Source organism: Leptonotus elevatus, chromosome 19 (assembly GCF_054856555.1).
Source record: "Leptonotus elevatus isolate MCC_2025b chromosome 19, RoL_Lele_1.0, whole genome shotgun sequence".
Taxonomy (NCBI): domain Eukaryota; kingdom Metazoa; phylum Chordata; class Actinopteri; order Syngnathiformes; family Syngnathidae; genus Leptonotus; species Leptonotus elevatus.
The window spans coordinates 3,404,405-3,418,374 of record NC_141257.1 but is presented as its reverse complement, the minus strand read 5'-3'; the positions used below and the strand labels follow the sequence as shown (position 1 = coordinate 3,418,374).

At 44.8% G+C, this 13,970-nt stretch overlaps 4 protein-coding genes across 6 annotated transcripts; 3 read left to right on the top strand and 1 right to left on the bottom strand.

Moving 5' to 3' along the window:
- Positions 1-121: 121 nt before the first annotated feature.
- On the top strand, positions 122-3,239 carry LOC147157495 (chemerin-like receptor 1). 2 transcript variants are annotated; one of them, XM_086062004.1, is made up of 3 exons: positions 122-259; positions 1,241-1,425; positions 2,138-3,239. In XM_086062004.1, the coding sequence occupies exons 2-3, from the start codon at positions 1,246-1,248 to the stop codon at positions 2,990-2,992; spliced, it is 1,035 nt and encodes a 344-aa protein (XP_085918130.1). In that variant the 5' UTR covers positions 122-259; positions 1,241-1,245; the 3' UTR covers positions 2,993-3,239. The 2 variants fall into 2 exon arrangements, with proteins under 2 accessions (XP_085918130.1, XP_085918129.1); XM_086062003.1 differs by having other exon boundaries at positions 1,241-1,434.
- On the bottom strand, positions 3,145-7,506 carry slc39a7 (solute carrier family 39 member 7). The gene is made up of 9 exons (XM_086062000.1): positions 7,156-7,506; positions 6,206-6,518; positions 5,537-5,643; positions 5,289-5,457; positions 4,907-4,969; positions 4,588-4,710; positions 4,429-4,500; positions 4,104-4,300; positions 3,145-4,027 (listed from the first exon to the last, which is right to left on the bottom strand). The coding sequence occupies exons 2-9, from the start codon at positions 6,507-6,509 to the stop codon at positions 3,773-3,775; spliced, it is 1,290 nt and encodes a 429-aa protein (XP_085918126.1). The 5' UTR covers positions 6,510-6,518; positions 7,156-7,506; the 3' UTR covers positions 3,145-3,772.
- A 606-nt stretch (positions 7,507-8,112) lies between these two features.
- Positions 8,113-11,183, top strand: LOC147157493 (major histocompatibility complex class I-related gene protein-like). Of its 2 annotated transcripts, XM_086062002.1 has the most exons (8): positions 8,164-8,193; positions 8,281-8,396; positions 8,801-9,067; positions 9,149-9,427; positions 9,678-9,980; positions 10,097-10,210; positions 10,644-10,661; positions 10,745-11,183. In XM_086062002.1, the coding sequence occupies exons 2-8, from the start codon at positions 8,321-8,323 to the stop codon at positions 10,804-10,806; spliced, it is 1,119 nt and encodes a 372-aa protein (XP_085918128.1). In that variant the 5' UTR covers positions 8,164-8,193; positions 8,281-8,320; the 3' UTR covers positions 10,807-11,183. The 2 variants fall into 2 exon arrangements, with proteins under 2 accessions (XP_085918127.1, XP_085918128.1); XM_086062001.1 differs by having other exon boundaries at positions 8,113-8,396.
- A 467-nt stretch (positions 11,184-11,650) lies between these two features.
- LOC147157492 (major histocompatibility complex class I-related protein 1-like) lies at positions 11,651-13,867 on the top strand. The gene is made up of 6 exons (XM_086062570.1): positions 11,651-11,783; positions 11,990-12,256; positions 12,400-12,678; positions 12,743-13,054; positions 13,180-13,293; positions 13,373-13,867. Exons 1-6 carry the CDS (start codon positions 11,735-11,737, stop codon positions 13,396-13,398), a joined length of 1,047 nt encoding a protein of 348 aa, XP_085918696.1. The 5' UTR covers positions 11,651-11,734; the 3' UTR covers positions 13,399-13,867.
- The last annotated feature ends 103 nt before the right edge of the window (positions 13,868-13,970 follow it).

Here is a 13,970-nt window from a genome sequence, read left to right as displayed (position 1 = left end):
CATAAAGATTAGAAGAGTTGACTTTTCAAAGAGGCCCATCATCGATTTCACAAAGCTTTGTGGTTTCAAAAAGTCATCATCACGCTTTAGACGAGACTTGCTAGCCTTTCACATCAATCATCAGGGCACAGCAGGAGGGTACGACCGGATCCACCATATCTTAGACAGCACATCCAACGACACTCTTCTTTTGGTTTGCCGGGTCCTTAACGTTACAGCCACATATCAAAGTCACTATTACAGGATGTTCAACGGAATGGTGAGTTGCATAAGTGTTCAAAATGTATGCGAATCATCATCTTCGTTTGTTTGGGCGCTATATGTTCCGTTTGTATGATGATGATACAATCATTTATTTTTAGCAGCTTTAAAATCACTTGAAGCCTCCGATTACGTTGACTTCGGTTTGACTCGGCTCAAGTTGGCGCTGCATGCAAATAAATCAAAGGCAAAAAAAAACTCAGGCTTTCTAATTGATGAATAAACTTGGTTTCTAAATTGAAACTGGGTCATAAATCATGTTTTTCATTCCAAGTCAGAAAATAGTTGCCTTTTAGAAATGCTTTGATAGTTGCCTGTCTATTGTTGTACATTGTTGTTCCTTAAATAAAATCACACATTCTCCTGGTATGTTTGTCTTGTATTTATAAATCTGTTGTTGGACTCCTGACAACGTGTTTGTGTTCATACATATGCAGAAACAGGAGCCAACATGGCCCGCATTTTAAGAGACGGAACTGAAAACGGCACAAAAAAAAACATTTTTACATTTTGCGCCTCGGCCTGGAAAGATCTGCAAAAAGGACTTTTGTTTGCCATCTTAACTATACAATCTTATTCTTGTTTGTTTGTAGCGCGTTTTAGCATATTTTATCTGTGTCTTGTGAGTTTTTGATCATGTAAAAAGGTCACATTGGTTGTCCGTTGTTCTTAAGATAAGCTAACTCGCAGTCGCTAGCTAGGTACTTAGCTAGATAAGGTAGCCTAATGTGTTCCAGAATAAAAACAACACAACAGGGTGACCAAACGTCCTCTTTTGGGAGAACAGACATTGGATAATAGTAATGGATAATAATAATAATAATAATAATAATAAAATGCTAAATTTGATACTTTCTGGGTATTAGCAAATCGAATTAAAGTTCCATAAGGTTTAGTTAAGCAAGTTACAAGTTCTATAACTGGTGACGAGTCCCACTGGAGTCAAGACATTTAGTCCTCCCACCTTTATTCTCTTCAGGTTTCATGATGCTTGATGGTGAAACAGCGTCTTCTCTCTTCGTCAACGCCTCCCTGAGCGACCCGGCGGCCAACGCGAGTGCCAGAGAGATGAATTTGCTCTCGGTGGTCCTCAACGCGCTCACCATCCTGCTCGGCATTCCGGGAAACTCTATTGTCATCTGGGTGGTCGTACGCAGGTTCAAGGTGGATAGGGTATCAGTTTTCTATCCAAGTCAATGGTGGAAAACTTGACAGTGGCAAATGTGATTGTGGTTTCCAAATTTGGGCTTAGAGGACCCTCTAGTGGCTAAAATGCGAGTTACGTTTCAGGTGCTCCTTGATTCTGGAGAAAATATTAATCACGATTATTTTGGCAATAATTGAAGTCACGATGAGGACGATCATTTATTTTTTTGGCACAAAACAAGAAAATGTTTACGCGTAAAAATTATTAAGACAAATAAAATTCTTTGAAACGCTATAATTATGCAAGTTACTCTTGGATGAAACAAAAATTATTAAATGAGTTATTAAAAAAAAAAGGTGCAAATGTATACATTTAAACAACTCAAAATTAGTAATCTTTTTTTTTTGACGATTATGCTGATTTTGTTATTGTGAAGTGTAATTGAAATTGAATTTATTTTAATTGCACAGCCCTCGTACTGGAACAGCTGAACTCAATTTGGGGTTAATCAGAGGCACCCAAAATAGTGACAGGTGTGCATTTAGCATGCTTTCGAATGTTGATTGGTTAATTCCAAACACAGCCACATACTGTACATCCCCAGGTATAAGGGTGTGTAGACATGTGCAACCACATCTATTTTATTTTGCGTGTATGGAGCAAAAGTTTTGAAATATGAAAACTTGAATTTTGTACAGTGCTTTATTCATATTTTTCGTCTTTCCTCAGACCACCGTCCTCAACGTGTGGCTGGTCAACCTGGCGGTGGCCGACCTCATCTTCTGCATCACCCGAATTGTAACCCTGGTCACGAGTCTGTTGTCGGGCCGCTGGCCCTTCGGCTTGCTCATCTGCAAGTTCAACGGCTTCTTCAAGTACGCCAACATCTTTTGCTCCGTCTTCATGCTGGCCATCATCAGCGTGGACCGAGCTCTTTGCGTCTGGCTGCCGGTGTTGACCCGACGCTACCGCACCGTGCGCGCCGCCCAGGTAGTGGCCGTGTGCACGTGGGCGGCGGTTATGATCTTCAGCGCGCCCTACTTCTCCCAATTTAACATCCTGTGCATCCGGAACGTGAGCATGTGCAAAATGAAGAAGATGAAGTCGCTCTCCTTGATCCGCTTCATTTGCGGCTTCCTGCTGCCCTTCCTGGTCATCTTGATCTGCTACATCCTGGCGGCGGCGGGCATCCGCCGCACCCGCTTGGCCGGCAAGTCGCGTCCCCTGTGGTTGCTGGCCCTGCTGGTGGCCACCTTCTTCCTGTGCTGGGCTCCGTACCATTGCCTGCTGTTGCTCAAGATGATAGACAGGAAGCACAACACGGTCTTCAAAACGTGGATGCCCGCCGCCAAGGGCGTGGCCTTCTTCAACAGCTGCATCAACCCGTTCCTTTACTTCTTTGTGGGGCTCAAGATAAGAACCTCATCCAAGAAGGCCGCCGACGGCCTGTGCGAGATCGCGCTGCCAACATTGACGGACAGACGGGAACATTCCGAGAATGCAGGTAATGGATGTGATGAGGGAGGAAGTAAAAAGCTGAAAGAAGTTCGACCCGGTTTCAATTTAGGAGTTGACCCCAGATAGTTGACTGCTTGGCTAACTGTCGCGACAACAAAACTTGACTTTGCCCAACATCAGCACAAACGGGGAAATGTTTTGACTTTAACCAGACAAGACTCCACGGCGGCGCCGGAGCCAACAGTAGACTCTGGGTTGCAATCACGAAAGAAGTCGGGCACGTTATCAGATTTTATTGTTGGTCACAGTCGTGTGCGATCGCGCTGTATTTTGCTGATTTCACAGTTGCTAACAAATAAACCGCTTGCTCCTCTCCACTCACTCATTTTTGAACAGATCCTCAGGCATGACAGGGATTTAAAAACAATTACTGTATCCACAAGATAATTTTTATTCAAATTTTGAGATGAAGTATAATGTAAACACAAAATAGAGAACCGCTACGCAAATGGAGCGCACCTTTTCCAGAATGTCCTCTCCAAATGTCCCAAGCTGCTTTTGTGTAGCACAATTTAAAAAAATGTCACGCCTGGGGCTCTGCAATTTTTTGACCTTCTGTGAATATCATGACCACATGTGTTTCAACTTAATATTTTTCCCGTGTCATGGCTGAGGCTCTACCTTTGACCTCTGCTGTGAATATTCGGTCCATGTGTGCTTTAAACCAGGCTACAAAAACAATGTGTGAGAAAGTGTCCTCGACAGACATGTCCATCAGCTCATTTCCTGATGCTTCCACCTCTGGAAAAAAAAAAAAACGGACGGCGCCAAAAACTAAACAAAAATTAAAAAAACAGCATTTGTCCCACAAAAAAAAACTAAAAACTAAATTTCAAGCGCTTCTTTTCACTCATACTCTGCAATCAGAACCATCATGCCCACGCCGAATAGCAGTGCAAGAATCTCCAACAGCGACTGGCCGAAACTGGAGCGGCCGGCCAGAAGCTCCGGGAGGACCGTCACCGTGGCGATGTAAACGAAGCCGCCCGCCGTGAAGGGCAGGATCCAAGCGGTCGCCGCCGCGCCCACGCCTTCGGCCAGCAGCGAGCAGGCGGTGCCGGCCAGCGCTCCCACGGCGGTGACCAGTTGCAGACACATGGCCTGACGAGAAACAGGAAATTTAACTTTTAGTGGATTATCAGGACTTGGACGTAGACGACTCGTAATTTACACCCACCTTCCTCTTGGTGCAGCCGGACTGGACCAGGATGGCAAAGTCGCCGATCTCGTGCGGCACCTCGTGAAGCAGGATGGTGACGGTGGTGATGGCGCCCACTGCTGGACCCACCAGGAAGGACGCGCCGATGGCCAGGCCGTCCGTGAAGTTGTGAGTGAAGTCGGCCGCCAGGTTGAGGTAGCCGGACACCTTGATATCTGCAGCAGCCATTTTATTTTTAAATCCGATTATTTTATATTAATTTTTTCCCCACTTTACTTACAGGAAACAAAACTAGTTTAAACATTTGTATTAAATTGTAAAATTAAAAAAATCAAAGACTCACCAGCACTCTTTTCCGCCTTCTTCTTTTTTGGTGCCTTCTTCTCTTCACCGTCGCTGTCCTTCTGCTTGACATCTTAAAATAAATAAATTATTTATTTTAAAAAAAATCGGCGGCAAGTGAGCCCGGCGGGCTCGCAAGATTTCTCGCCGTCCATCTTACTGTGCGAGTGTCCGTGCGAGTGGCCCCCCTTCAGAAAACGCACAAACTTCTCCACAACCAAGAAGGCGACGATGCCGCCCAGCACCCACAGGCCCACTGACATCATGTGATCGTGGGCGGCGCCTGCGGAAGCACAGGTGGGAGGAGTAAGTCGCCTACGTGTAAGTCGGAAGGAAGTTTCAAGTTTTAACCTTTTGAGTTTTCCAAGCAAGTCAAGTCAAATCATACAAACTAAACTACCATTTCATAAAATTGCCGACTTGAGTCTGACTTGAGTCAATTTGTGATTTAAAAAAAAAAAAAATTGAGTGTCTGTTACCGTGCGAGTGGCCGTGCGATTCCTCTGCGGCGTGCGTGTCGTCGCCGTGGTGGGCGTGCGGCTCTGTATAATTGGCAGAAGCAGAAAATTAGCTTCAAGCGTTTTCTTGACATTCCGTCTGTGTTGTTGCAGAATTACTGTTAAGCATGTGGCAGGAAGTTTGGCGTCCAGGCTTGTGTGTAAAATAAATCATCAAATCCTCGCCTAATTAACATAATTTTTTTTTTTTAATTACCAATAAATAGCACAAGATGGCAGCAATTGGCGACAAGGATGTCTGATGAAGGTGAGCTATGCAATCGTTTTGCTTTGTGTGATCGTCCAGCAGAAAACTGCGACTCAAACCTTGACTCGGTCATTCATGCTCAGCCGCGAGACGTACCGAGAGCGTGCGGTATAAGATGGAGGAAGGCGTCGCCCAACAGGCCTCCCGACGCAAAGCTCAGCAGGACCTTGAGCAGGTTCTGGTGCTGGTCGCTGTTGGACTGAACCGGGATGAGGAAGAGGATGAGGAACGGCGCGGCGCTGATTAGCAGCGTGGCGCCGATGGCCTGAGGAGACGGGAAGGTCGACATAAGGGATGGTTCTCAACGGGAAGGTGGGAATGGAGAGGATCGTTTGGGTTCTCACCTGCATCCACAGCTCCATCGTGTCTCGCTTGTCTGCGTCACTCTTCAGCCCTTTGGGTGCGTGCCCGTGGTCATGCCCGTGCCCGTGGTCATGCCCGTGCCCGTGGTCTAGAGGTACAACAATGAATTAATTGACAAACAATCGATCAAGTTAGCCTCTCCATTAATCAATACCCAATAAGTAATTAGTTTCAAAAAGGTACATCGCTCCCTCTAAAATCACCACATAAACAATAATCGGAAAAAAAAAGAGTTTAAATCAATTTGTATCCAATTATTCCATCAACTATGGAATAATCGATAATAAAAGTAACGACAGCCCTAGTGTGGTCATCAGCGGCGCGTGACTCGTCATCGGCATGCTCATAGACATCATTATTGTGCCTGTGAGCGGCCATCACCCAGTGCATGGTAGTCGTCATCGGCGTGACTGTGATCATCATCATCATCATCATCATCATCATCATCATCATCTCGCCCTTGATTATCGGCATACTCAGGGTCATCGTTTTGTACGCGATCAACCGCCTGTTCTTGGCCATCGGTATGCGCATGGTGACCACGGTCATCTTCATCGGTGTGACCGTGGTCATCAACGTGACCCTGGTCATCGTTTCGCAAGACATCATCTGTAAGCTCATCGTTTTTTTCACATGGTCATTGTCATTACCCTGCTCATCGGCGTGTGCGTGGTCATCATTTTGCACGTGCTCATGGTCATGACCGTGGCCGTGATCATGCCAGTGCTCGTGGTGCTCCTCCTGCGCCACGTTGGCCTCAGCGGTCCACTTGCTGGCGCCGTGGAACATCTTCACCTCCGGGTCGTGCGAGTGGCTGTGGTGATGGTGCTCATCTCCGTGGGCGTGGCCATGATGGTGGTCGTGCGAGTGGCCGTGAGCGTCGCTCAGGTGTGTGGCAAACAGCACGAGAACAGACAAGGCCAGTGTCACTGTCAGTAGATGTGGGCGCCCCATTATATTTACCTGGAAAAGCATATGAATAAGACATTTTCAGCAAGCATACTGCGTCTCGCACTGACTATGTTACATGCAGTCAATAACACGCAAAAAGCCGAATATGCTCTTCTTATTCAGGTTTTTTTTAAAACTGTGTCGTGGCACGTGTGTCCTAAAAGTATACAGTATTTTAAAATGACTATTTTCAATTAGTGTTTTGTTGCTATAGTACTCGAATGACTCAAATTCGAGATTAATTACTTAGCCGATTTTGATTTTCAAAACAACCACTAACGAGGCTCTCTCTGTGCAAAAAAATCTGATTTATAGCGACAACTAAGAGGATTTCATTGCATCACATTATGTTTGTATTGATTTCCTACAGGAAACAGCTGGCAAGAGTCTGCAAGCTTGAAAGTTTGCAAATTAACTTCAAAGAGCCGCCTCTCAACGTTGCATTTGGAGTTCACTTTCTCACTTGACGCCTCGGCCGTGATCGATTACACAGATTTAGCTCTGGACTTGACCACCACATAAGCCGGAAAACAAACAAACAAACCTGAGAGCGAACGCAGCATCAGTTCGCGGCTAGCGAGCCCTTGCTAACAGCAGAAGTAGCACCGGTCAAATTCACACATAAACAAACATTGTTGCGGATGCCTACCGTAGAGCGGCAATGGTCCACTGGTTGCGTGGAAGTTTGTTTGTCTTTTTCGCGTCGGACAAATTGGACGCAGCTTCACCTCGAGGATGTTTCCTACCTGTAGCTATGCTAGCTGGTAGCCTAGACGTGGCATTTGCACAAGTCCCCAAATCTCGCGGGAAGACATCCCGTTTCCAAGCACGCGTTCCTCTTCCTTGTTGCCCTGCTGCAACTATTACATGACACGGGATGTATGTGTGAGATTTTTGGACCGTATTGTGCTGCATAGACGTGTTTTCACGCGTTAGAGACTGATTATATAAACGCAAGGGCCGCATTTATAGCGTCTCGGATTGCTAAAGAGGTAGCGAGAAAATAGTGGGGTGGGGGGGGGGGATAATGAAGATCTCGCGAGAATATTCCCTTGTGATTGTTTGGCGGCACATCCTGTTGGAGCGGTGTGACGCTACATCGTTTATTTAAATTTAAATTACTTGTTTAAATAAACCTCTTTTACAGGAAAGATGAAAACAAAAACTGCCAATAAAATATAACAATAAATTAAGTCAGAGAAAATATAATCACAGATTTTTTAAAAAGGGGGAAAAAAGAAGAAAAAAGTTAGTTTGTTAGTTAAATTATTTAATTTAAACCAAATAATGATTAATGTATTCAAGGTATTGCAATAAATTTGTCATTGTTTGACATAATAGCCTAAGGTAAATTACTTGCTTAAATAAAGCATGCTAAAAAAGCGCAAGAAAAAACGGCAAAAAACTGAGGTTGCTATTAGATTACGTATTTATATTTATTTAATGCTATTTATTTAGTTATTACATGTTAGTATTAATATCATCATTTAAATATATGTTAAATATTTTAAATAAAGTTGATCCGTGTTTTCCCGTCTTCCGTGTATTAAATGATTCAAATGCACAATTACGCCATCTGCTGGTCAGGGGAAAAAAGTCAGCAGCCACTGGAAAACAATGAAAGACTAGTAAACATTTTAGTTTTAGTCATGTACTATGCATGTGACATTTAATGATGCGTTCAAAGGTGAAGGACAATGACACTAGGACGCGTTGTTTTATGCTTCCTTATGTCTTCAGTTGCTAACTTGCTACGCCCCCAAACCCTCATCAGCTCACAGACCTCAAACAACGTCACGGGCAGAATACTCAAGATGTCGAACAGGATGAACAAGATTTTGACGGTCCTGCTCGCTTTGGAAATATGGAGTTTTCAGGACACATCTGCAGGTCAGTAAAGTCAAGGCAATTGCTTCGCCCCGATATTATGTACTCACTCAGTCACTCTATTTTTGTCCCTTAATTTAATAAAACACACGCACTTTCGGTTTCACTTTTACCGTGCATCACTTAACGGTTTTCTTCCGTGTCTCGTTTGAACAACAACTTGTCGTTACTGAAATAAAAACATAAGGACTGAGGGACTAATGTGAAGCGTTAGAATTAAGAGTTATAAAGTTTAAACGATTATTTTGAACATTTGTTCAAAAAGGAGTGGGAATCCCTTTTCTTTACAGTATTCTGTTAGTTGATATGTCTACACCAGATGGGCTATAAAATTCAGCTGTGTCATTGTACATTTATCACACATTCACTTTGGTAAATGGATATTTGTTTCCAAAAATGATGTGCAGCAAGACATTCCCTGAGATACTTCCTCACCGCAACTTCTGGGGTAAAAAACTTCCCCGAGTTTGTGGGTGCTGCCGAGGTGGACGGCGTCCGGGTGGGCTACTGTGACAGTGAAATCCAGTCAGCGGAACCCAAACAGGAATGGATGAAGCAGCTGGTCCGGGACGAGCCGCAGCACCTGGACTGGTACAAAGTCAAGTGCTCCGCCAATCAGATGGTCTTCAGGAACAAACTCAAGGTTTTGAGTCAACGGTTAAACCAGTCTGGAGGTCTTTTACTCTTCAATAAAACGGATTTGGTAGTAAGAGTAAGCAGTTGCATCAGCGCCCTTCTTCTCACTTCCCGACCAGCCGGCCACGTTTTACAGCGGATGAACGGCTGCGAAGTTGACGACGAGAGCGGCGAGGTGGTGGGATACAACCAGTACGGATACGACGGCGAAGACTTCATCGTGCTCAACCTGCAGACGCTGACGTGGACGGCGCCCTCCCAGCAGGCCTTCGCCACCAAGCTGATTTGGGACGCCGAGAAGGACCGACTGGAGTACAACAAGTACTACTACATCCACAAGTGTCCCCAGTGGCTGAAGAAGTACGTGCAATACGGGAGCAGCGTCCTGCAGAGAAAAGGTGGGGCGGCCTTTTCGGAGCGACTGAACTTGGCTTAAGTCAACCTTGCAGGACTTTAGACTGACTTGGGTTTGGTTGAAACTTGTAACAGACTTGACTTGACATTAAGTTGGTATTCATGAGACTGAACTTGGAGTTTAGCCACAATAACTCGGGACTTGTTTGGAACTATCTTGAACCTTAAGACTTAACACCTACCTGTAACTTTCACCTATGTGACTTATTTCCACCTTTTGCTTGTCTCCTGCAGAGCTTCCCTCGATGGCTCTCCTCCAGAAGTCGCCCACGTCGTTGGTCTGTTGCCACGCCACGGGCTTCTACCCCGACCTCGGCATGCTGTTCTGGAGGAGAGGCGGCGAGGAGCTCCATGAAAATGTGGAACACGGGCAGATCCTGCCCAACCACGACGGAACCTTCCAGATGAGCGTGACCGTCAACGTTTCGGCGGTGCCGCTCGCTGAGTGGCCCGAGTACGAGTGCGTGTTTCAGCTCAGCGGCATCAAGGAGGAGCTGGTCGTCAAACTGGACAAAGACGCCATCCAAAGCAATTGGAGTAAGTCGAGGTGGATGGAATTCACGATTGTATGTCAGAGCAAGAGTCCTTTGAATCATATTTGAAACGTATGAAGGGTGTCAGAACGCAACGGCAACGTTCTGTTTCCCGTTCAGTTCCTCCGCCCGCGTTTCCGGCTGGTGCAGTCGCCGGAGGCGTCGTTGTGGTACTGCTGATCCTTCTGGCGGCCGCCATCGCATGTTACATCTGGAGAAGAAACGATGGCAGTGGTGAGAACAATGTGCAACGATGGAATTGTCCGCAAAAGTAAAAGTGCGGCAAATGGACTCTTTTTGGTTGTTGAAGGTGTTTCACCTTTAATCCAAATGAAAAATGTCTTACTAGGTTTGGTTAGTAGTGTTAGTAGTGGGATTATTCATCTGATTGATTGGTTGAGTTCTGCTATTTGTTTCTCTGGTGGGACAGAGGAATATTTTCGATTAAAGGTGAAATGTTTTCAGCAACCCAAAAGCATCCAAAGGCCTCCATTCAACTGGAGATGACAGAGAATCTGCACACATAGATTAGGTTGGAATAGGAATGTGAGATGAGCCAGTCGTAAAGATAACAACGTTCAAAGTCTCTTCAGGGCTGTTTATCTTTTTGTCTCGTCATTGACTCTCAGCGTGAATGTGCAATATCATTTGTCTTTCTGTATTTCAGGATTCCAGGCTGTAAACGGTAAGTGTTCTACCGTGCACGCACTTTAAGTGAAGGCTTCTGTCAATGAACTGCCGCCTATTCCATGTTTCCATATTGAGCAGTTCTGGAAGTGGCGCACCCCCATTGCCAATCCCAATGCCTTGGTCAAGACCGTGAGCAGTGAGCCCTCTGGGAAACTTTTCAAAATGCCTGTGAAAGAACGGCGGAACCAGGACTTGTTGCATGAGAAGTTACGCCGTTAAACGGAAATCAAAGTGCAATGATTCATGAGCAATTACCGTCAATTTACTGTGATTTTATTCTCCACCCAAGCATAAGTTTTCTGTTTTTGTTTTTTTTACTTGGGTTATTATTTATTTGTTATTTCATGTACTGTATTGACTGTGAGTGTAAAATACCAGAATACTGTAATACTATGCCTAAAGCACTCCTGCTTTTATTTCCCAAAACCTTTTCACTTCCCTGGAATGGGATCCACGTGGAAGCTGTTATTATTATCTTGTATTTTGTTGCAATAATAAACTTGTATACTGAAACATATTTTTTGTCAATTGCTACGTGATTAAATAGACACGTACTGTGCATATCAATGCAAATGCAAACCCTATAAAGCAGCACAATCTTTTATGCTCAAGGATTTTGATTGATTTTAACTGACAGTTTGGACAGGTCAAGCAACAAAAAAGGTCAAATACTCATGTCAATTAGGTAAAACGGTATTTTTTTAATAAAGAATACTATTCCCTTTAAATTGTTATTTATTAATTTAATGATACTTGATTGGCCAATTATCTAGTTAAATTAATATAAGAACTGTGCTGTTTATTCCACCAATATGTTTATTTTTTTTACTGTAAATCAAATATGCAATTATGGGCTAACTAAAATTAAATCAATAAAACCTTTTTGATTGGTTCAATTTGAGATAGACCGGTTTAGACACGTACGGTTTCTCATTCAACATCATGTGACTGGTGTCTTACTTTATTCTGAAAATAAAAACATTACGCAATTTCCGCTTGTGCTTCCTGCGCATTTACCAGGAAGTCGTCTGACAGCACTCCTGTAAGAGATAATAAAAAGTAGTGAAAATGATCAAGATAATCCTCGTACTGCTCCTCAGCGAGTTGACGTCCTCAGGTAAAAAAAAGAAAAAACATTTTTTTCCTGTATATCTCAATTCTGCCGTTTTGCTTATGAAACTTTTACTTTCGTTTTGGCATTTTGGCAAAGTTCAGCGCGCTTTGGGCCAACGTGTGCCGTTGTTGTGGCCTCGGGGTCATTTCCGAGGTTCGAGGCCCCCCCCCCCCCCCCCCCCCCTCTTTACAATCTCTTTTACCCTGCAGCAAAGTTATCCCTCAGCTACTTCCTGACCGCCACCTCGGGGGTCCCCGGGATGCCGCAGTTTGTGGGTGTTGTCATGCTGAATAACAAGCCGGTGGGCTACTATGACAGCGACAAAGATACGGCGGAGCCCAAGCAGGCCTGGGTGCAAGAGTACCTCACGAAGGAGCCCAAGCACCTGGTCTGGTACGCCAACCAGTGCCGGGACCACCAGAGAGATTTCAACGCAGACATTTACAACCTCAAGCGCCTTTTCAACCAGACGGGAGGTACGACAACCACTTTCTCAATGTCATTCAGATTTAGATGCTGCCTTCGCTGGCTGGCCAATAAATTGATTTCCCTTCCGGGAATTTGTTGTTGTGATCTTCAGCATACAGAATAACATCTAAATGTCAACCACATTTCCCAGGCGTGCACGTCCTCCAGCGAGTGAGCGGCTGCCATTTTGACAACGACACAGGTGTGGTGACGGGTTTTAACCGCTACGGCTACAACGGCGAGGACTTCATCCTGTTGGACATGGACACGGAGACCTGGATCGCACCGCAGCGGACCGCCTATCTCACCAAACACAGATGGGACGACGAGACGGCCACCATCCAGTTCATGAAGCACTTTTACTTGAGCAAATGTCCTGACTTGATCAACAACTACATGCGCTTCGGGGGCGAGTTCCTGAGCAGAACAGGTAGGATGGACGCACCTCGCCATCGGCGGCTCAGCAAGGATGACGTTTCTCCTCTCCTGTGCAGTGCACCCCCTGGTGGCGCTTCTCCAGAAGACACCCCGGTCGCTGGTCTGCTGCCACGCCACAGGCTTCTACCCGGACCACGGAGCCAAGATGTTCTGGCGGAGAGGCGGCAAGGAGGTCCCGGAGCCAGTCCAAGAACGCGGGGGGATCCTGCCCAACCACGACGGAACTTTCCAGAAGAGCGTTTGCCTCAACGTGTCGACCATCCCGGAGGATGAGTGGGCCGAGTACGAGTGCGTCTTTTATTTTGAGAAGCGCGCCCAGGAAGAGATGGTCAGCGCCATCCTGGACAAAGCCGTGATCAGAACCAACTGTGGGTATCTTTGATTTACAACACTTTTCTCAACTTTTTCATTCTTGGGGAGGAGGGGTTCTAAATAATATAACTTGTGGAGCCCAAGTTTGGCAACCTCACAATTCTTACTTGCCCGTGTCCAGATTTGCCTCCAGGTTCGACACTGGGTCCGGTGGTTGGAGGCATTGTTGTGACTTTGCTCCTCGTTGTGGCTGGCGCCATCGGATCGTATCTGTTTTGGAAAAGAAAGGACAAAGGTGAGGACCAGAAATGAAGAGAAGAAATGATGTTTATGAGAATGTTGACCCATGTTGCTCTTCCTTGGTTCTGTTTCAGGCTTCAATTTGGTGACCGACCAGTAATTCCACTTTTCTGTGAACATCTAGAAGTGAGCGATTGATTAGTTGATTATAGTATTTTCTCCTTCAAGCATGAGTCCATGAAGTACTGTAACTTTTTTAAATGTTGCTATTGTGATGGGGTTTTGTTAATCCAAACACGATAGAGTCTTGAAGTGACTTATTTTTTCTACTGAATATTGACAGAATTTTTTAGTTATTTTACACATCAGTATTTTTCAACAGTATTAACTTTGTTATACTGCCTCTTCTGTGCCATAGCTACGACATAGGGTAAAGGGTACAATGACACTGCATGTGAAAATAGGTCCTTTGTATATATTTGTCAACTTTTTTTTTCACAATTTTGGCCATTTTAGGTCGTATCTTTAAAAAAAATCTATATATTTGTTTTAAAACAGTTAACTGTGTTATCCTGTTTTTGCCTCTCTGCTGTAAAGATTCATTTGATAAAACTATTTAACGAAGCAAATCAATCGTATGGATACATATTTTCTTTACCTATTTTTTTTGTTTGTTTTTGGTACGACCCAAACCTCCCAAAAATCATGTTTTTATCTACGTCGCCACTAAAT